The following is a 23997-nucleotide window of genomic DNA, read 5'->3' as shown; positions in this document are numbered from 1 at the left end:
TTGGGCCTCCTCCCTCCCCTCTAGTGTGCATTTTGCATCTGCTTTATGTATTAACCAGACCTCCCCAATGGCAGGAAGGCCTACTTAATCATAAAGATCAATTTTTCTTCTTCTGGGGCCAACCATGTAACTCCTTAGAAGACAGCATTCCTTTCTAAATCCAGTGAGGGGGTCACAGTGACCCACCACTCGCCTTGTATGTGCAAACATCTCTGGTGAACTTCATGTACAAAGCCAATATATCATTTTCCTTAAAGACAGTGATTGGTGCAGAACAGACTGATCAGATGACTGGGGAGATACTGGGCGGCACCTAATGGAAGTTTAAGAACTTAAATACTTACTTATTAATGTTACCATCTATGTTTCTTATATTCTATTTTACAAGATTACTGTTTCCTGCATTACCAAAGGTGTGACTGAGCCTCAGATAAAATTAATGATGATTAGGTGCCTTGAAATGATTGATCAAATATATAGTTCTATCAATACAGTTCTATATATCAATGATTGTAATAGTGTAACTCTAGTATGGGAAGAAGTAACAAAAGGACGACCTTTTCCTAGACCAAAACTGACTAGCAAGCTAGGTGGTTCAGAGGCTTTTGGCAACTGCTAACAGGGCCTAGTCCAGCTATAGCACATTGAGTGACCTGTGAACGAAATCCTTTCCTGACCTGAGAATGAGTATTCCTATTGCCATGGGACAAACTGGTCACATAATGCCTCCCAAACCTTGGTCAAAATTAAGACTAAAAGGGAAGGGATTGTAAAATAAAGAATGTTGCCCACCATCCAGTTCTACAAGAATCAAGTCAGTAATCACTGCAGCCGCTGACCTACAATACACCCTAAAAGGAATTCAGGGTGAAGGTCAGGATACCCACCATCCAGTCCTACAAGAATCAAGTCAGTAATCACTGCAGCCGCTGACCTACAGGGTGAAGGTCAGGATACGGCACTTTGTGCTCTGGGGAAACTGACACACCTGGCCTTCAGGTGGTTAGATATTTTCAGAAGAAATTTTTTATGAACCTGGATTCTTGCATTTCTCCGTACTTAGAAAAACACTAAAACTATTAACTAAGATGTCTGTTCCTCATGACTAGCAGTGACCTTCTACTGAGATGTGTGCTTGACTGCAAGTGTCCCCTTCGGCAAAAATGACACACACACTGACCTCTCCCTTTACCTCTTCGGAACAGTTCTCAGAGCTCTCTAAGAGACTGTCTCCTGGGTTATAATCCTCACGTTGGCTCGAGTAAAATTTTCCGTTTCTTCCTTAGATTGACTACTGATTCATTTTTTTCATTGACAAAACTCAGCAACATAGCCCTAAAGATCCGACTTTGACACATTATCAAAATTTGGCTTCACTCATCAATGTTATCTCATTTTTCAACTATGAACTTTAAATTCTATGCAATTTATATGAGCATGTAAGACTAAATCTATCATCATCATCAGTGTTTACTGAGATGGTTCATGGTGAAAATGAGCTTATTCACACTCATGCCTATGCTACAGAACTGGAAATGGATCACTCTTGCAAGAAAAATAGGACAACTCAAAATAAATGTTTCATTTTCATAATTGAATTATGAAAAAAATCAAATATACATATAGATACATATATAAACCTTTAAAAAATTAATATAAAAACAGGTAAATTTAAAGAAAACTCTTGGTATTAATTATTCCAGAAAAACAGTCAGGATAGAGTGACATTACATATTGTCCTAGAGCATAAAACAAACAGAAAACATGCTTTAGCACAGTGGTTCTAAGTCAAAGATATGTATCAGAAACAGCTGGAGGAAATTCTGGAAAATATATTGATAGAAGCTTAGGCCTTATCATCCTGAAGATTTGGATTCAGCAGATCCAAGGTGGGGCTTACCACCTATTTTTTATTAAACATTACATAGGTGATATCTTAAATGACTCCCAGGTGGGAAGCGCAGCTTTAAAAAGGAGACATTAACTTAATGTGAAACTTTGTCTCATTTATTTATACTCCTTCCTTATTCTGATAGGAATTATGAGATTGCAGGAAGATATATATTAATAAAATGTATAACAAAGTAGTATAAATTAAAAGGTGAAAAAAAAAGAAGGAAAAAAAAGGGAAGAGTAGGCCTTATTTCCTTTAAGCATTTCTATTGATATTCAGAAAGGAGGTAACATGAAGAAGGTATCCCACTGAAACCATATTGTTAAAGAAATGATTGGGGGTTAACTTTGAAAATCCCAGCTTCAGACTGAAAACAGATGGTTTTCTAACACAACTCAGCTCCTTTTGCGTGGGCCCAAGAAGAGGAGATGAGGATTGTGTCTCTGGCATAAGACGTTCGAACTCCTAAGGAGATGAGGCTAGCAACTGGTAACATTTCTTTTTTTTTTTTTTTTATTTTGACAGAGAAAATTCCTCACTCTCATACCAACACATCCTGAATCACCATTCTGTACAAGATATAAAAAAGCACTACTTCATTTTGTAGTGATGGATGATTCCAAAGTACATTCATATCTTGTTAATTCACACAATGTCTACAATACTTGCCTCATTCAAATAAGTAAATATTTACTAATAAAGATGACGAGAAAGACAACCAGTATGTATGGCTCCCCTTTTCCAACCTAGCAGTTGGAGACTCCCTTTTACTGACTGAAGTAAACTGAAATAATTATTTGCTGCTACACAACAAGCAGTAATAGACCAACAGAATTCAAATCTATTAATGCCAACCACAACTACAGACCAGAAATATTTTCCCTTTTTTCAATCTTCAGAGGGGTAAAAAATGGAAAACACCTGGCATTTATTAAAAGACTAACTCAGTTCAGTTTTATCATATCAAGTCTCTGCATACTATCATGTGAAAAAGAGCCATTCTTCATTTCTAATATATCTGTGCATTAAAATAAAAACCCTCCTACGGGGAAAAAAAAAGTATCCTCTTTAATAAAAGTAGTTGGTTTTCATAATTAAGATCCTGTATTGGGAGAAAAGATGAAAATTCCAGCTTTTTCTTAAAAAGATAATTGCCCCCACTTTCCATAATATTAGGTATAATAAGAAATTATTTTCAATTGTCTGAAAGTTATTTTCCATTGTGTGAAAGTGCAAGGACACCAAAGTAAAACTGAACTTTCACAGAACTGAACCTAGTCAAACTTAATTAACAGAATTTTTTCAGAACAGTCTGAAATGGGTCAGTAACATGATTTCAATATTAAGCTAATCTTTAAAATGGAGTAACAGCTTTTTCAAATGTTTCTGTCTATAGAATTTTTGGGTTTTAGTACCATGAAGTTGTTTTAATATCCTTACTTATTTTAACATATACTGTAACATGGAACTGTTAAAAATATATATATCATTTCCTTATTCTTCCTGCCTACACACATATCCCTAAAGCAAGTGAAAAGACAAAATTTTAAGAAGAAATGTGCTGATTCCATACGAGCGTTTTGAAAGCACACTAATAAAAATCAAGAAAGATGAATGCCCTCAGTTTTGCATATATTTTTCTTATCCTTGAAACCTTTGAACTTAAGAGAATAAAAATAGCACTAATGATATCATAGAGGCCGAACCATTTCCTCTTTCTGTTTCCTTAAAAAATTTAGAAATAACAGGACATGAAAACTAGTTCCTTTAGAGCCACCATTGTCTAAACTTAAACATTTCACCTCCTCATTCAGATCCCTGGAAAACATCCATATATGTATATTAAGATTCTGTGTCATTTTGAATTTTGCTCTTTTGATTTGCAACAGAGAAACCCTACTAAAAATAAAAATGTCTTATTAAAATGAGAAGATGCATAACTGCACAAAATGTACCAGAGAATATAGATTTGAACCCTAGAGCAATTATATACCTTCAATGTTTTTAGGACCTTTGAATGGTATACATTAATTTTTCTGAGATTCCCTTGAGAAACCTGGATATAAGTAATTAGTCTGATAAATAACTGCAAAAAGTAGCTACCAGAAAATATCCTGCCAGTAGTATAAAATACTAAGAAAATCTGGGATTTAAGGGAATAAAAGAATACACCAAGACTAGCTGATGCAAGCCACCAACTTTACAATAAGGGATTAATTATGTCCATAACTACTAGTGTAAAATACTGCATAAATATTGCATAAACACAGAATGTTAATAATTTTTAGGTCCCAAAATAGAAATGAAGCCATTATTTACAGTCTAAGCACGCTCAGTGAACAAAATGCAAGGCGTGCTGCCAACATTCCTGTGTCATTTACGTTTGATCTCAAACAAAAAGGCCTCTCGTTTTACATACACTGTAAAATTATTTGTAAACTCTTCCATGCTTCTTCCTAAAGTTCTTTTTTAAGCAACTATTTTTAACCTGTCACACATATAATAAATGCTTCCTTTATGTATATAATGATGGCATTACAAGACTACCATGATTGTTTTCAGTTACTCTGCTATTAATGGAAGAAGCCGATTTTGATTCATTTATAGCTCTCTTTACTGTAACCAGTGGGATCTATCTCAAGATGATCTACTCTAAAGATTTATTCCATGAACATAGAACAAAATTCTTCTGATTGAAGCTAACTAGAAGTCAAACCTACTATGTCACAACTGACCCAACAAAAGGACATCTTAATACAGTCATTCAATAAAATATAAAGTCAAGTTCGGTGAAAGTGCAAATAATGTAATATGTATTCCAAGAAGACACCCAATCAAATCCCTTCTACTATCCTTGCTGTAGTACAGCGGCTAGAAAACTGAAAACATCATTTCTTAGATGCCTTTGCAGCTAAGTTCTGTACACGACTCAGGTTCTACCAAGCATTCTCACATACACAAAACTGGGAACTGAAGAAACTGGCAGTGAGAGTGAAGTACCAGCCAGCACAAGGAAACTCGCTCTTCTAGAAAGCTACGGCTGAAGTTCTCCAGGCTCTGTCATTCCTAACTGGGTAAAATCTAAACACTGTGCCCTATCTCTCCCAGAAATTCTGTAAGCTACGTAATACTCTGTAATAAATCCCTCTCAGTTTTAGACAGCCAAAATGGATTCTATTGTCCGCAACGAAAATCACAACCTAAGGATAATAATTTTTTACAAGTAAACCAACTTTATGAAAGCTTGTTGAGAAACGTTCACGGACAACTACATATGTAAAAGAGGGTAAGAACAGTTTCAAAAAGGAAGGCAAAAAGCGGGGATGTTATAGAGTAAAATCCCAGGACACACAAACTGAAGAACCACATTTTATTCAAATGGTACTGCAAACTTTGCTACATTTTATCACATATGTTTGACTGTTAGGAGAACAGGTGGGAAAGTAGCAATCGATTCTAGTTTAAATAATATTTGCCTTATAATAATTATTGGGTTGACCAAAAAGTTTGTTTGTTCATTAACACCTTACGGAAAAACCCCAAACAAACGTTCTGGCCAACCCCATAGTAACAAAGTATAAAATCAAAGTTGTGGTATGTGCTAATAACCTGTTCAGTATTCAGTAAAGACACATGGAGCAGTTAAAGCATTTGGCCTCACTCAACAACACTCAAATCCCTTCTAGTCAGCCAACATGGAAAGTAGCACAGTTGAAAGAATGGGTACAGTATAAGGAAAGCTGGGTTTTCAATTCCAATTCTGTGACTTGTAATATGATAAATGGGTGAAGTGAGTAAAATATCTTTATAATTAAATGAGATAATGTCTGGCACCTAGTGGGTATTTAATAATAGCTGAATCTGAATCAACTGAAGAATCAAAATCCTAATACATTAAAATTTAAATCTAACAATAAATCGAAGTTAACAGTTGCAGAACACTAATAAAAGTATAATAACAATGCTGTATGACAAAAGAAATTCTTGTCTTAGAATTTAAAGTAAAGGTAATATTGAAACATAAAAATTAGTAAAGAAAAGTTGACAGAGCTGATCCTTTAAAAATGAAAATTTTTCAAAATGTATTTATCCATTCCTTCATACACTGATTGTCTACTACACGCAAGTCACTGATCCAGTGCTGAGGATACAGCACTGAAAAAGATAAACATGCATCCTACATTCCAGGGTGAAGAGAAAACAGACAAAGCAAAGGGAACAGAGGGTGAGAAGGAAGGGAGGGAGGGAGGAGATGCAAATAAAAAAAATATACCATGGGAATTCCCTGGCGGTCCAGTGGTTAGGACTCCACGCTTTCACTGCTGAGAGCGTGGGTTCAATCCCTGGTCAGGGAACTAAGATTCCACAAGCCGCGTAGTGCAGCAAAAAAAAAAAAAAAAAAAAAAAATGTGTGTGTGTGTGTGTGTGTATATATATATGTATATCACGATCATGTAGTGGTCAGTGCTGCACAGAAAATGTCGGGTAACGTGATAGCAAATGGCTCCATGGGTCAAGGATGCTTTCTCTAAGTATACTGAAACTGTGGTGATTTAAATGATAAAAGGCCAAGTGAAAATCAGGGGAAGAGTGTTCCAGGCCGAGGCAATATCCTGTGCAAAAGTCCTGAAGCAGAAAAAAGCTAGATAGATTGAAGGGACTGAAAGTAGCCGCTGAGGCTGAAACATAACCAGCAGAGGGTCCATCAGGGAGAGAGATGGCTGGAGAGGCAGGCATGGGTCAGATCAGGTAGGGTCTCTCAACCCTGGCTCCCTGTTAGAATCACTGAGTAACTTTTGTAAAAATCCTGAAATCTGGGTCACACCTCAAACCAATTACTTCAGATTCTCTAATGGTGGGGGCTGGACAATGGAAAATTTTCAAAGCTCCTTGGGTGTTTCTAATAGGCAGCCAAGGTAGAAAAGCACTGTTGGAGGCCTCATAAGTCAAGACTAGGGGTTCTTATTTTAAGTATCATGGAAAGCCATTGACAGATTCTAAACAGAGAAATGGCATGATATGGTTTAGGTCACTCCTACTATTCTTTAGAGGATGGATTATGAAATGTAACATATTCTAATTAAATAGTTACAAATATTTAATGTCTACAAAAGAGACTAGAACTTAAATATTCTCACCAAAAAGAGATAAATTTAAAAATAACTATCTATAAATGTTCAACCACCATAACTGAAAAGTATAAGACATTGATGAAAGAAATTGAAGAAGACACAGATAAATGGAAAGACATTTACACTCAAGGACTGAAGAATTAATATAGTTAAAATGTCCATACTACCCAAAGAAATCTACAGATTCAATGCCATCCCTATCAAAATTTCAATGGCATTTTTCACAGAAATAAACAATTCTAAAATTTGTATGGACCATAAAAGACCCTGTATAGCTAAAGCAATCTTGAGAAAGAAGAACGAAGTTGGAAACATCACACTTCCTGATTTCAAATTATATGACAAAGCTATACTAACCAAAACTTTATGGTATTTCCATAAAAACAGACACATAGATCAATAGAATGGACAGCCCAGAAATAAACCCACACATATATGGTGAACAAGTTCATGACAAAGGAGCCAAGAATATATATTCAGTAATGGTGTCAATAAATGGTATCCAGAAAACTGTATAGCCACATGCAAAAGAATGAAACTGGACCCTAAGTTACACAATACACAAAAATCACTTCAAAAATGGATTAAAGGCTTGAACGTCAAGACATGAAACCATAAAACTCCTAGCAGAAAATATAGGTGGTATGGTCCTTGACCTTGGTCTTGGCGATAATTTTTGGATTTGACACCAAAAGCAAAAGCAACAAAGGCCAAAATAAACAAGTGGGACAACATCAGACTAAAAAGAAAAAGTTTCTGCACAGCAAAGAAACCAACACAATGAAAAGGCAACCTACTGAATGGAAAAAGCTATTTCCAAATCATATAACTGATAAAGGTTAATATCTAAAATATATAAAGAACTCATATAACTCAATAGCAAAAAAAATCTGATTAAAAAATGGACAGAGGGGCTTCCCTGGTGGCTCAGTGATTGACAGTCCGCCTGCCAATGCAGGGGACACGGGTTCGTGCCCCGGTCCGGGAAGATCCCACATGCCGCGGAGCGGCTGGGCCCATGAGCCATGGCCGCTGAGCCTGCGCATCCGGAGCCTGTGCTCCACAATGGGAGAGGCCACAACAGTGAGAGGCCTGCGTACAGCAAAAAAAAAAAAAAAAAAAAAATGGACAGAGGAATTGAATAGATATTTTTCCGAAGAAGATCTATAAATGGCCAACAGATACATAAGGTGCTCAACATCACTCATCATCAAGGAAATACAAATTAAAACCACAATGAGATATCACCTCATACCTGTTAGAATGGCTATCATCCAAAATAAAACAAAAACAAAAAAACAAGAGATGACAAATGTTGGTGAGGATGTGAAGAAAAGGGAACCGTTGTGCACTGTTGGTGAGAATGTACATTGGTGCCACCTCTATGGAAAACATTATGGAGGTACCTCAAAAACTTAAAAATAGAACTATCACATGATCCAGTAATCCCACTTCTGGGTATATATCCAAAGAAAACAAAAACAGAATATTGAGATATCTGCACTCCCATGTTCATTACAGCATTATTCACAATAGCCAAGAGTGCCCATTAATGAATGAATGGATAAGGAATTGTGATACACACACACACACACACACACACACACACACACACACACACACACAGAGGAATATTATTCAGCCATGAAAAAGAAGGAAGTTCTGCCGTTTGCTGGACCTTGAGGGCATTGTGCTCAGTGAAATAAGCCAGACAGAAAAAGCAAAATACTGTATGCAATCACTTGTACGTGGAATCTTAAAAAAAAAAAGTCAAACTCTTAGAAATAGAAGAGTGGTTGTCAGGGACTGAGGGGTAGGGGAAATAGGAAGAGGTTGGTAAAAGGGTACAAAGTTTCAGGTATAAGATGAATTAAGATCTGAGTATATAATATAAAACATGGTGACTATAGTTGATAACTCTGTATCACATCGTTGAAATTGGCTAAGAAAATAGAACTTCAATGTTATCCTGAGAGTGAGCTTGCATGCGTGAGAGAGGAATAAGTGTCTGTTAATGTCCAACTGACATAACTGATGTGTTCTTAAAAACTCTATAAAGTAGGGCTTCCCTGGTGGCACAGTGGTTGAGAGTCCGCCTGCTGATGCAGGGGACGCGGGTTCGTGTCCCGGTCCGGGAAGATCCCACATGCCGCGGAGCGGCTGGGCCTGTGAGCCATGGCCGCTAAGCCTGTGCGTCCGGAGCCTGTGCTCCGCAACGGGAGAGGCCACAACAGTGAGAGGCCCGCGTACCGCAAAAAAAAAAAAAAAAAAACCTCTATAAAGTAAAATTTCGTATGCCAAATGCGTTTTCCAGCAAATTCTTAAAAATGGGTCCAGGGTTGGTGGGTTAGAGCTACTGGAGATGTCCATAGCTATAGCGGATCCTACAAAAGGCAAATGATGTTAGACTAACAATTGGCTGTGGGGTGGGTATGGCAGATGGGGAGAAAGCTAAGAAGTGTGCCATGGCTGCAATACTCGACAACGCTTTCTATTGGCTTAATGTGTCCCTTTTGGAACCTTCCTCAAAAAACTAAAGCTGTTCTCTCTGAATCGCTCCCCCATGGGAGATACTGTGCAGCAAACGCCTTTCCCTATGTGGGAGATAAGGAGGAGTTAATGGATTCAGGGAGCATCATTGAGGATAAACGTGGAGTCTCCTGCTTGAAGCAGCACTGAAAAACGTTTGCTAAGGTTAAAGAAACAGACTGCTGAAGGTAGCAGGGCAACCCTCCCACCCTGTCCATCTTCCCACCTATGTGAGGGCATAATGGGCACCACTCCTCACCTGCATAGAGGCTGCCAGCCAGCAGCTACCTGAATCTGGGAGAGCTTCAGGGAACCACAGGAAATGAACACGAAGCATCCCAGGAGCTGGGCTGGCCAAGGTCCCTCTTCAGGTTGTTAATTTCTCAACAGTAGTCAATAGACTGTAAAATCAGGATTTTCACAGCTTTTACTAGCTTAAACCCCAAGCTACTTCAACTCAGTTCCCAGAGGCACTAGTTGAACTCTGCCTGCTAATGCCTTTCCCTTTGCTGTTCTTTTTGACTATCTCTCTGGTTCTGCCAAATGGTTTTCAGTTCAAACACCTCAGAAAGCCCTGTTTCTATGAGACTGGTTTGTAAATCAGCAATAAAATTGAATATATTCAGAAAATGGGCTGGATCATGAGTAATTGGGGTTTTTTTTAATAGGGGAAGAATAGAAAAACAAAGCACTTAGAAATCATAAAAGGCAACTAGATGACACAGCTGAGAAGTACATATTTACTTTTTATTTCCAAGAATAAAATATATTTATAAAACATACTGTACTTACAGAAATTTGTGAAAGTCAAAATCAAATCAAAGTTATGGGGCCTCCCTGGTGGCTCAGCGGTTAGGAATCCACCTGCCAATGCAGGGGACACAGGTTCGAACCCTGGTCCAGAAAGATCCCACACTCCATGGAGCAGCTAAGCCCGTGCACCACAGCTACTGAGCCTGCACTCTAGAGACCGTGAGCCACAACTACGGAGCCCACATGCCACGACTACTGAAGCCCACGCGCCTAGAGCCCATGCTCAGCAACAAGAGAGGTCACCGCAATGAGAAGCCTGCGCACAGCAAGGAAGAGGAGGCCCTGCTCGCCACAGCTGGGGACAGCCCGCGCACAGCAACGAAGACCCAACACAGCCAAAAATAAATTAATTAATTAAATAAAAAAATCAAATCAAAGTTATATCCTCTTTCTTTTCTTTCTTGACATGTTCCTCATAAGAATATAAATACAAAACTTCATCATTAATCTCACTAACCTTTAGCAAATCCTTACTCTTACAGTGATCTCTGGTGACTATAAGTTCCTGAAGACCCTTAAAAGATTGCCCTAAGACCCCCAATCAAAATTACTGTAAAGTACATTTAAAACAAAAGTCCTAACTAATGGAGATGGTCAAGCATAACAATTTGTTCTCAACAACAGTACTTCGACTTCATCACACAGTGTCCTTAAGTTTGGAGCTATTCTACAGAGAATCCTCAAATTTGAAATTCTTTCCCTCTTCAAGTTTATGGATCCTATGTTTCTGGATCGCCAAGGATGGGAAATGAAATACCTTTCAGGCTGGAATTCCTTATTTGGTAGGATTCCTTGGTTACTTTTGTTTTCTTCCTTGAGCGAATGGATTTGGTCTTACTGTAATGTTTATTTTTATACACATGCCCAAAGGCCTCCTGGTGTGCTTTTATAAATCTAATAAATACTTCATGATAACTTAACTTGTTAACATAACACAAAAGATGTTGTCCGTTACTTAAAATGTACACTGTTTCAATTAAATAAGGAGTCTAGTACATATTTGCAAAGTTATAAAAGATTTCAGTATCATGTTTGGATACTGTTTTTTAAAAAGCAAACATAAAACTTACTGCCTTTTAAATGGCAAATTTATGCAAATACAACAAGATGAACCTTAATAACATATATTGCACAGTTAAACTTTACGATACACTTTGCGTTTTTAGAATATATAAGTTTAATAAGTTATCAAGTTGAACCAGCAAATAACCTACCTTTTCAATACGTAACTTTGTACTATGTCCTATCATATAAACACTCCAAGTAGTTCTACTTGCAAGCTTAACATAAAATACTACAACTGTCATTACACTCAGCTTTTGAGATGATTTCTCCATCAAAACAAGAGCCTAAGATAACGTTTCACAAAGTTTCAATTATAAAAATAATACACTGTTGAGATGGACTTCTATCAGTTGAAAACAACCATTGATTTTTGCAAACTCCTCCATTCCTCCTTTCTATTATGTTGTTTTTGAAAAGCTGGCAAGTAGAAAAACAGACCAATACTGAAAAACAAACTGTGATGTAACAAGAACCCTAGCATTCTAAAGCAAATCAAGCTAATGTGAAGGAAAGCATTCCAAATAAAAACAGATGATACTTTTAGGGCCTCGACCCAGTTTCCTCTCATCTCAGAGTGAGCCTCATTGTCTGTTACTTACTGTTTTTAAAGATGTACAGTCTAGTAGGCAAGAAAATGACTTGAAAATTAATAAGCTAGGACCTGCTGTAGAAGCTTTGTTTGAGGTATAAACTCTGGCACTTAACCTTTCTCATCCTTAATTCTGAAAGCCAGGAAATACCACTTTACTGGCCTATTTTAGAGTAATTATAAATTTTAGTAAATAACTTGAATCACTTCAAAGAGGCTGCAAAAAGCTATTATTAAATTGTCACAAAATTTTATGTTTGAAAAACAGGAAATACACAGAAGATTGTAATTCTAAAACTGAAATGAATTTGTCTCAAAACAGCCTCCTGCCTTATCCTGTAAGAACTAATTAGTTCTCAAAAATCAGAAATTGATCTAAATAATTCTATTGCTTTTCTGCATTAGAGAACGCTATAAATGGAAAAGCTCTTAAATGTGTTTGATGGGGAGAATGACAACAATGTTTGAATAATCACATCTATCCCTTACATACTTAAAAACAAAAGTCATTCTACTTAAAATAGTTTAAGATTTCCCAAGCCTCTAGGATGGTGCATATTCAACTGAGTATCCTCTTTATGCCAAGCCCTATGCTGTGGTCTAACTTGCTGCATTCTCAATCCTGTTAGACCCAACCCTGTTTTATAAACACCCCCATTTTATAAACAATATTTTGTCATTTTTGCTTCATAGCCTTGAAAAACTCCATAGGTAATATAATATACCTATACACATAACTTCAAATAAAAATTCAGGATAATGCCGACATTTTATTATAGGGAAAATAACTTGTTAAAAAGTAATACACACTTCAACAAATGTATGGGCACAGCTACACCATAAAATATCATGAAGTTGGATGCTTGCAGCTACATGTAGAATCACTATGCACATGAAAACTATACACTGGAAGAGGTGTGCTACATTTGTAACTCAAATACCATCAGTGGCAATGTTCTCAGTGGTGTGATCTTCCAGAATGGTCAGTGTAGTAGGCAGAAGAATACCCTCCACAAAGATATCCATATCCTAACCTCCAGAACCTGTGAATATGTTACCTTACATGGCAAAAGGAACTCTGCAGACGTGGTTAAGTTAATGACCTTGAGATGGGGAGATTATTCTGGAATACCCGTGTGGGCCCAATCTTATAATTTGAGTCCTTAAGGTTGGAGGATGTTTCTCAGCTGTGGTCAGAAAGAGAGATGGCAGCTTGAGCAAGACCCAGTTCTCCGCTGCTGGTTCTAAAATACAAGGGGTTATGTGCAAGAACTGGACAGAGGTCAATGTAGAAGCTGAAAAAGGCATGAGTGAATTCCTCCCTAACCTGGGTATAGGGAAAGGCTTTCTAGCCATGACTCAAAATCTAAATGCAATAAAACAAAATATTAATACATTTAACTACAAATTTTTTAATTTACAAGGCAAAAACTAATTTATTCATAAAGAAAATCAAAGTATAACTGACAAACCGAGAGCAAACTTTATGCAGCATATATCACTGATAAAAAGCAAATATGCCGAATATTAGAAACTTAAATATTGAGAGGAAAGAAGACCAAAAACTTAGCAGAAAAATGGGCAAAAGAAATGAACAGATAATTTACTAAGGACCATAATAATGGCCCTTAAAAACAGGAAAGATTTTCAATTTCTTTCCTAATATAAGAAATGCAAATTAAAACTACTTAGGGGCTTCCCTGGTGGCGCAGTGGTTGAGAATCTGCCTGCTAATGCAGGGGACATGGGTTCGAGCCCCGGTCTGGGAAGATCCCACATGCCGCGGAGCAACTAGGCCTGTGAGCCACAACTACTGAGCCTGCGCGTCTGGAGCTTGTGCTCCGCAACAAGAGAGGCCGCAACAATGAGAGGCCCGCGCACCGCAATGAAGAGTGGCCCCCGCTTGTCACAACTAGAGAAAGCCCTCGCACAGAAACGAAGACCCAACACAGCCATAATTAAATAAATAAATAAAAACAAAAACCAACCAAACAAACAAAACTACTCCTTAGATACCATTTCTAACTATCAAATTGGCAAACATTAAAGAGCTTGGTGGCCCTCTCTGTTGGCATTGTTGGTGGGAATGCAAAATGGTATAATCCTTACAGAGGAAAATTTGGCAATACCTAACAAAACTACACATATATTTACCTATTGACCTAACAATTCCACTTCTAGGAATTAATCCTGAAGATATACTTCTAACAATGTGAAAATACATATGCAAAGGTTATTCATTGCAACTTAGTTTGTAATTACAAAATATTGGAAACAATCCAACTGTCCATATATAGGAGACTGGTTGAATAAACTCTGGTATAACCACATGATGGAATAATATGCAACTAAAAAAGAAAAAGAATGAGGAAGAGCTCTATGAAAAGACAACTACTCTTCGTTTATAATTTCTATTTCAAAATTCAGAGGATGTAGAACTTGCATGATGACATACATTTTTTAAAAATAAATTTTATAATAAAAGAAATTTGAAGGAATTGAGGCAAGTAAATTCCTAGAGAGCCTTATGAAGGTTATTCTTTGTGGGAAAAAGAAAAAATACTAAGAAGACAGAAAGGATGACAGATTACAGCAAAATAAATCAAGAAAACAAAATGATCTACAGAATCATACAGAAAGTTAGTCTCTGCGGTTGAATATAAACCACTTAAATGAATACAGACTCTTGAAATCTTCATGAAAAAGTGCAAATTCAAGACAAAGTCAAGAAGCAAGTAAAAAAGTCCAAGACAGGGCTTCCCTGGTGGCACAGTGGTTGAGAGTCCGCCTGCCGATGCAGGGGACACGGGATCGTGCCCCGGTCCAGGAGGATCCCACATGCCGCGGAGCGGCTGGGCCCGTGAGCCATGGCCTCTGAGCCTGTGCGTCCGAAGCCTGTGCTCCGCAACGGGAGAGGCCACAACAGTGAGAGGCCCGTGTACCGCAAAAAAAAAAAAAAAAAAGAAGTCCAAGACATAGGTCAGTGAAAACAAATGAGAGAGAATAAAAGGTCAAGATATTTCCACTGTATTAGGATACACAGGAAAAAGGAGGAATTGTAGATTAGATGCAAGATGAAGAAAAGGATTTGGTTTGAGTTTAGCTATAGGAAGAAAAACTTAGCTAAGGGGTCAAAAATGATCCTAAGACTTCAACGTGTTTTAGACAGTGATTATGTTCATTTTAAGTCTCTTAAACTTATTTGACCTAAATTTTTGATTGGAGTTGACTCGGCTTTTAATCCAAGTAGTACTTAAACAGAAAAACGAGATCTCAGATCTGGTGCTGTTTACGATGGTGTGGAAAGAAATCTGGAAATATGCCCTTATCTGGTTGTGAAAGAGAAGAATAGTAACCTGTATGTCTCCAATACTATGAAATCACTGACTTCAACACTAAAAAAAGAATAACCAGTTAAAAGAATCTGACCTAACACTTGAGCCAAATGATTTAAGATTTTTATAACCTATTATAAAACTTATTTTATGTACTGCCACAAATCTGTGTAAAGGCTCTGTTTTTCTTTTCCTTCATATGAAACCCAGTTCTAAAAATAGTCAAGTCTAAAAATAAGGCAAAACCCACATATTACGTGTAGCTTTATACATGTACAAGTAACAGGGAAATCTCTACATCTTCTAGGAAAACAGATGTTGAGTTACTTGTTCCCACTAAATTCTCTATGTTGGGTCAAACTTCTGGAAATTTTTTGTTAATATGGGCTATATTATTATAAAACCAAAATCTAATCTTTAATCCTATTAAATTAGTTCCTCTGTCCCAAAGAAATAGATGAACGTTACTAATAAATATGAAATTATAAGCAAAAAGAGTCAAATTAATCTCAGCAGCTTGGTTTCTATCATAAAAACCAACTAATTAACAGCTTACAAAACTGCAAATGTCAATAAAATGCCTAATATATGCTTTGATCCAGTTCCTGGAAAGAAGCCATATGGAGAGAGAAAGAAACAAACTCACCTACAAAACATGTTTCCATTATTACACTTCTCTATCCCTTTCTGAAGTCTATACTTCAGAAACCATTTTTTTCTCCCAGACATTTCTCTAAAGATTAATGAGCAGAAAAGCAAAATTGGAAAAGGGGTTTTCAGAATATGTGATCACTTTCCTTATCTCTGTACCAGTTTTCCCAATCCTTGAAGGACATCAATAAGGTAGATAGTGTGTATGCTGAGGATGGACAAAATATTCTTATGGCAAAACTTGTGTGCCTTTTGAATATCATCACCCATGTTTGTCAGATAGAAGATTAGTAAGACATGACTAAATGACCTTATCCTGTGGCAGAAATTAGAAGAGACTGACTTCATATCTCAGAAGAGTATCAGGTAATAGAATGGTCTGCCATCAAATTGAATAGTATAATTTTCCTACCTTTGTTTATTTATCAATCAACAAACAACAGGAAAGTTAAAAAAATACATTAAAATAAAATAATATTTTCGTGAACTTATTGTCACTCTCCAAAAATATATAAGAAAATCTATTCTCAACCTATTAAACTAATTCTTTCATACATAAAGATAACATTCTCAACGGCAGGATACTTTCGGTAGTTCTTCGGTGGAGATGAGAGAGCTTAATTGATAGATATATACATAATCTCTTGTTTGGTTCTTTTAATGGATAGCAGGTTGAGGTGACGGCAATCTTCACAGTTCAAGTATATGCTCATAGGATAATTTATCACTACAGTGTAAGAATCACCATAAATTGACTACAGAAATCTGATACAGAAAGAGTACTGTCTGGAAAAAATTGATGAGGCATAAATTATTTCCAGCTTTCATTAGAATGGGAGTTTTTATTATTTATTTATGTTTTGCGGTACACAGGCCTCTCACTGTTGTGGCCTCTCCCGTTGCGGAGCACAGGCTCCGGACGCGCAGGCTCAGCGGCCATGGCTCACGGGCCCAGCCGCTCCGCGGCATGTGGGATCTTCCCAGACCGGGGCACGAACCTGTGTCCCCTGCATCGGCAAGTAGAGTTTCAACCACTGCGCCACCAGGGAAGCCCCGGGAGTTTTTATTTTAATGTAAAAAATAATAATGTGTACAACTTTAGAAATACTATTACTATAAATGGGGATGGAGTCAAAGAGAAAAGAAATATTATCCTCAAAAGGTCTTCTCCATATGATTTCAAAGCAATGGCAGCTGGAAAAGTTAAGTTATGCTTGTATTTATCCTAGACTTATAAGTGGAATATGATATAATTAAATTTAACTTGCTTTAAAAATATATTGATGATTTGGAATTTTTTTCTCTCCATTATTTGGTAGAAAAGTATTTTCATTGGAAACTAGAAAGTTGATGGTTAACAGGTAGGTGAGATGATAAAATGCCATCCTCAGATCACTTCTAACCTGAGCTATGGAAAGGTATAGACAGATGAACTAGCATATTGAGCTAACCATCACCAAGAGGATGATTTTCTAAGAGGGCAGGGTATTCTTCATTGCATCTACCATGAATTAAGCAAAAAATATACTCCCCTCTCCTGCCAATTTCCTTACTTCCCTTAAATAATCCAGTAGACCTAGAATCAATTCATAAAGACTCACTTTAAAATATATTTTTGAAAAAACATATATAAATATGTATTTTTTCAGTGGGTTCTAAGACTTGTCACCTGCTGTGTAATGTAGAAATTTATTTTCTTTCCCCTACATGTTTATTGCTCAAGACTCAGGATAGCAGTACTGGTTTAAGTCTCTTCACCTTAATTCATATTCTTCATGATTTCATAAGCTTGGATCATATGCTTCTTCATAAATTTCATCTTTTAAAATCATGCAGTATTTCTTAGTAAATATTTGAATCTTTTAAGTCCTTAATCAGTTAATTATCTTAATTATCTTTTCCTATTTTTTTATATAACTACCTTTACCTGTATTTCTAGAAATATGATAACAAAAACTGTACAAAATAGTAGGAGGTATAAATCTTCCACAGTTTTATACCAAGGCAGGATGCTTTCTCTTTCATTTCCAAAATTCTTTTCAAAATAACTCAAAATACTAAATGATACCTTAGTGCTTTGAATGAGTTAAGTTACCCAGAAGAAAGAAAAAAATTAATTTCAGGGAGAATTCTCAAATATCTTTTACAATAGATTTTTCTGCTTATAGCCCAAAAGTTACCAGTACCATGTGATTATAATTGCTTCTAACTCTGGCCAATTCAACCCATAGGCACAAAGTAACTTAAAGCAGCATGAAAAAACTCTCAACAGAATCATTTGAAATATGAGCTGTTAACAAAATTTTCTATGATCAGTTCACAGCAAGAAACTGGTTTAAACATCATTTTTCAAAAATAAGAACAATTTTAATATAAATATATTTATTGTCAGTAATAATTAAAAAGTTAAACAAAAGAATAAACTAAAAACACAAAATGCTTCCTAAAATGTAAGTAAATAGTATATCACATCCACTATCCAAAATTGTTCCAAGAATAAGAAACAGACTCTGCTAGAGGTAAAAAGATACCATAACCAGCCAAACACGAATACGTAGAAATCAGTAAATTAGCAGGATAAAAATGTCTTAGAGATATCATTACAAAAAAAAATACATGACCGAAAATTTCACTCTGTAAAAACACCAGCTGTAAGTTTGCTTTTTTATAATACTATATTCAGCATGTACGTCCACCAGAATAATCCATTCAAAAATACTTAAGAATAAGTTTAACCAAGGAGATGAGACTTGTACACTGAAAATCATAAAACATTGCTGAAAAAAATTTTAAAAGACATAAACAAACAGAAATTCATCTATGTTTACAGAATAGATGATTTAATATTAAGATGACAATACTACCCAAAATGATCTACAGATTCATTGCAATTTCTATCAAAATCTCAACTTTTTTTTTTTTTCATAAATAGAAAAAAACCTATCCTAAGATTCATCTGGTATCTCAAGGGACCCTAAATAGCCAACACAATCCTGGAAAAGAAAACAAAGTTGGAGGTCTCATACTTCCTGATTTCAAAACTTACTATAAACCTATGGTAATTAAAACAGTGTGATACTGACGTAAGGACAGACATACAAACCAATGGAGTAGAACAGAAAGCCCAGACACAAACCATCACATATATGGTCAGTTGATTTTTTACAAGATTGCCAAGATCATCCTATGGAGAAAAGACAGTCTTTTCAACAAATGGTGCTGGGAAAACTGGATATCCACATGCAAAGATTGAAGTTGGACACTTACTTTACACCATATACAAAAATTACATCACAATGGGTGAGAGACCTAAATGTAAGACCTAAAATTGTAAAACTCTTAGAAGAAAACATAGGAGAAAATTCATGACATTGGACTTGGCAATGATTTATTGAATATAACACCAAAAACACAGGCAACAACAACAAAAAGATAAATTAGACTTCATCAAAATTAAATTAAATTTTGTGCATCAAAGGATACTATCAAGAGAGTTAAAGAATGCTCAACATCATTAATCATTAGAGAAATGCAAATCAAAACTACAATGAGATATCACCTCACACTGGTCAGAATGGCCATCATCAAAAATCTAGAAACAATAAATGCTGGAGAGGGTGTGGAGAAAAGGGAACACTCTTGCACTGCTGGTGGGAATGTAAATTGATACAGCCACTATGGAGAACAGTATGGAGGTTCCTTAAAAAACTAAAAATAGAACCACCGTACAACCCAGCAATCCCACTGCAGGGCATATACCCTGAGCAAACCATAATTCAAAAAGAGTCATGTACCAATATGTTCACTGCAGCTCTATTTACAATAGCCAGGACATGGAAGCAACCTAAGTGTCCATCAACAGATGAATGGATAAAGAAGACGTGGCCCATATATACAATGGAATATTACTCAGCCATAAAAAGAAACGAAATTGAGTTATTTGTAGTGAGGTGGATGGACCTAGAGTCTGTCATACACAGTGAATAAGTCAGAAAGAGAAAAACAAATACCGTATGCTAACACATATATATGGAATCTAAGAAGAAAAAAAAAGGTCATGAAGAACCTAGGGGTAAGATGGGAATAAAGACACAGACCTACTAGAGAATGGACTTGAGGATATGAGGAGGGGGAAGGGTAAGCTGTGACAAAGTGAGAGAGTGGCCTGGACATATATACACTACCAAACGTAAAACAGATAGCTAGTGGGAAGCAGCCGCATAGCACAGGGAGATCAGCTCGGTGCTTTGTGACCACCTAGAGGGGTGGGATACGGAGGTTGGGAGGGAGGGAGATGCAAGAGGGAAGAGATATGGGGACATATGTATATGTATAACTGATTCACTTTGTTATAAAGCAGAAACTAACACACCATTGTAAAGCAATTATACTCCAATAAAGATGTTAAAAAGAAAAAAAGAGAGTGAGAAGACAACCCACAGAATGGGAGAAAACATTCGCAAATAATATATCTGAGAATGCCTTAATATGCAGAATATATGAAGAACTCTTACCGTTCAGCAACAAGAAGGCAATGCAATTAAAACATAGGCAAGGAACTTGAAAAGGTATTTCTCCAAATAAGATATATAAATGGTAATAAGCACATGAAAAGATGCAATATCATTGGTCACTAGGGAAATGCAAATCAAAACCACGAGTTACTACTTCACACCCATTAAGATGGCTGTTATAAAAAGCAAAGCAAAATGAACACAGAAACAAAACAAAACAAGAAAACAGGAAATCACAAGTGTTGACAAGGATGTGGAGGAACTGGAACCCTCATGCACTGCTAGTGGGAATGTAAAATGGTGTGGCTGCTATGGAAAACAGTTTAGCAGCTCCTCAAAGAGTTAAAGGTAGAATTACAATATGATTCAGCAATACCACTCCAACATATAAACCTAAAAGAAATGAAAGCAGGGACTCAAACAGATACTTGTACTCCAGTGTTCATAGTAGCATTACTCACAATAGCCAAAAGGTAGAAACAACTCAAGTGTTCATCAACATATGAATGGATAAACAAAAATACTATTCAGTCATAAAAAGGAATGAACGTGTGAGATATGCTATAACATGGATGAACCTTGAAAACATAATGTTAAGTAAAATAATCTAGAGACAAAAGGACAAAAAGTGTATGATTCCTTGTGACCACCTAGAGGGGTGGGATAGGGAGGGTGGGAGGGAGACGCAAGAGAGAGGAGATATGGGGATATATGTATATGTATAGCTGATTCACTCTGTTATACAGCAGAAACTAACACACCATTGTAAAGCAATTATACTCCAATAAAGATGTTTAAAAAAAAAAAGTACATGATTCCATTACATGAGGTACCTAGAATAGACAAATTCCTAGGGACAGAAAGTCACAAAGAGGTTACCAGGGTCTAGAGGGAGGCAGAGAATTTATTATTTAATGGTTATAGAGTTTCTATTTGGGAATATAAAGCTTTCTAGAAATAGCTAGTGGTGATGGTTTCACAACATCGTGAATGTACTTAATGCCAGTGAGTTGTACACTAAAAAAAAAAAATGATTAAAATGATAGAATGGATAAACAACAAGGTCCTACTGTATGGCACAGGGAACTATATTCAATATCCTGAGATAAACCATAATGGATAAGAATTTTAAAAAGAATGTATATATACATATAACTGAATCACTTTGCTGTAGAGAAGTTAACACAATATTGTAAAACAACTATACTTCAATTAAGAATAAATATTCAGTAAAAGAAAAAAATTAAATTAAAAAAATGGTTAAAATGGTAAATTTCATGTTATGTACATTTTACCACAATAAAAAAATAATAATCTATTTGGTGAATACCTAATTATCTCCCACTGCTGCTGAAACCTATTCTGTTTAGATTTCCAAATTACTCTTAAATGTACTGTGTGTGTGTACACATGCTTGTAAAATGGATCTCTCTTGAAAAACAGACCCTGGTATGTTGGGCACATCAGATATCCTAGAACACACTTTCAAAAATTCCAAATAATTATAGCTGCACTCCAATTTGATAGCTGTTTCAGTTATTTATCTACTTCAAAATTAACAGGTACAACTGAAGGAAGAATACCCACAAATTCTGCTGACGGTCCAAAAGTATGTTTATAGTCCAAGTGCTAAAAATGAAATTCTTACCTGATAGAGCATGATAGGTTCTATATTGTATCCTAAGGTATCTGCAAAGTTCTTAGCGATGACTGTTTTTCCACAACCCTACAAATGGAAACACAATCATTCAAGGGATAAGTCAAAACCACCAGAAGTCAGGAAACAGAACTTAGTAGTGAGGCTGCTGTTCTTACTTTTCCTCCAATTAAACATATGTCCTTAACCATGTGAGACTGCATCATTTCAGCCAGTAGTTGTTTATGGCTTAAAGTTTGTATAAAACGGTCTGATGTGCAAGGTTGACTTAATGGCCTGGTTCCAGCTGGCACCTATAAAGAGAGGTAAATATAATATGCACATGTTTTTCTCAAAATAATAGTTAAATGAAAGCATACAACTGCCATTTGAAAGCCCCTACTAATTTCCTGCTCAATTCAATTCTATACTGTTTTTGATATTTCAATAGAGCAACAATTATTTTCTCATTCACACATCTGATCATCGTTTTCATCAAACTTCCAAATCAATCATCCCTCTAAAATTAAAGCCCTATGCTGTCAGACATTTTCATATGAATCAAGTAATTTTCATACTATTTATAACTTATAATAACAATGTCACTGCTTGAGAATGAAGGTTTTTGCCCAAATTCCAGTTATAAGTACAGAATTTAAAATCAGTCTACTGGGACCCTCCAAAATCACCAAAGATCCCCTGATTTTTAAACTGTCCACAAATCTTTTTCCACTCTTATTTTAGTTTGCCACTCAGAAGCATCTGTTCTTAAAATCTCCCATCCTTCACACCTACTTCCTTTTATTTCCTATCTCTTCCTTATTAAAGTCTCCTGGATTTCCATGCCCTTCTGGGGACTCCGGACTTGATCATACTGTAGGCAAGACAAACCTTAAAGAATTACAAGTTTGGAAGTGACAAGATCAGATTTGTTTTTAAGAAAACAAATGGTGGTAACATAGAAGGCTAACTTGAAGGGCCGGGAGGCAATGATGTTAGAAAGCCATTACCAAAGGGAAGCAAATAATGAAAGCTCGCTCACATCTCGTGTCCCTGGACATTCTGTTCAAACCGCCTGAAATGTCCTATCACCTTTCCACTCCTGGGCCACTGGGAAACTCCTGTGTCATAAGACTTAGCTCAAGCCCCATCTCCTCTCTGAAACTTTCTCTACTCCTTCTCCTGACTCCTGGTGTTACTTCCGTCTCTACATCTCCGTAGCCATTCCAATGCAGTTCTTACTCATCTGCCTCTATCCTAGACCATCAGCTGTGAGGTCACTCATCTGAAGGAGACAGAAGAGTGTCGTGTGGAGTGTGCTGTCTAGAAGGCCCAGCTGTGCCATTTGGTAGCTGGTGACCATGGGTGAATTGATTACACTCTTCACATCTGTTTTCTAATCTACAAAATGGAGATAATAAAAGTTATCTCTGGGGTTATTGGGGGATTTAAATGGCATAATATATGTGAAGAGAAAAATACAGTAACTAGTACACTGCAGGCACTGAGTGGATTTTAATACAGAGCCTGGCTCATGGTAGACATAATCAATGTTTCGTTTGATGACTGAGTAAATACAGTGACCTGAATAAGTATTACTAATATCACGTTTAAACAAACAAAAAAGCCTATCATGAATGCTTGCTCTGTCATAACATAAGATAGGCAAGCATTTATTCTTTCCTACATTCACCTACAATCTAATTGTCAGCATTTTTCAGGCTGTGTTTCCTAGTGTTAGCTTCCTATCACATCTTAGGGTTCTTAGGACCCTCAAGGGAAGGGTTAGAAAAAGGGAGGCAGAGCAAGCAGTTGGAGCTCTATGAGCAAATATCGTTC

The 23997-nt window shown here is 36.5% G+C and overlaps 1 protein-coding gene across 3 annotated transcripts in view; it reads right to left on the bottom strand.

Annotated features, from left to right (window-relative positions):
• Positions 1 to 23997, bottom strand: part of VWA8 (von Willebrand factor A domain containing 8) — a 364890-nt gene that overhangs the window by 259469 nt on the left and 81424 nt on the right. For all 3 annotated transcript variants that reach the window (XM_079902720.1, XM_079902719.1, XM_079902721.1), the window contains 2 exons: positions 22338 to 22472; positions 22171 to 22248 (listed from right to left, as the gene is read on the bottom strand). In XM_079902720.1, the coding sequence (XP_079758846.1) occupies positions 22171 to 22248; positions 22338 to 22472 (213 nt within the window). The remainder of the gene's footprint in view (positions 1 to 22170; positions 22249 to 22337; positions 22473 to 23997) is intronic.

The sequence above is a fragment of the Stenella coeruleoalba genome, assembly GCF_951394435.1.
Source record: "Stenella coeruleoalba genome assembly, chromosome: 18".
NCBI classification, from domain to species: domain Eukaryota; kingdom Metazoa; phylum Chordata; class Mammalia; order Artiodactyla; family Delphinidae; genus Stenella; species Stenella coeruleoalba.
The sequence above is the reverse complement of the archived record's forward strand: the minus strand, read 5'-3'. Positions and strand labels throughout refer to the sequence as shown.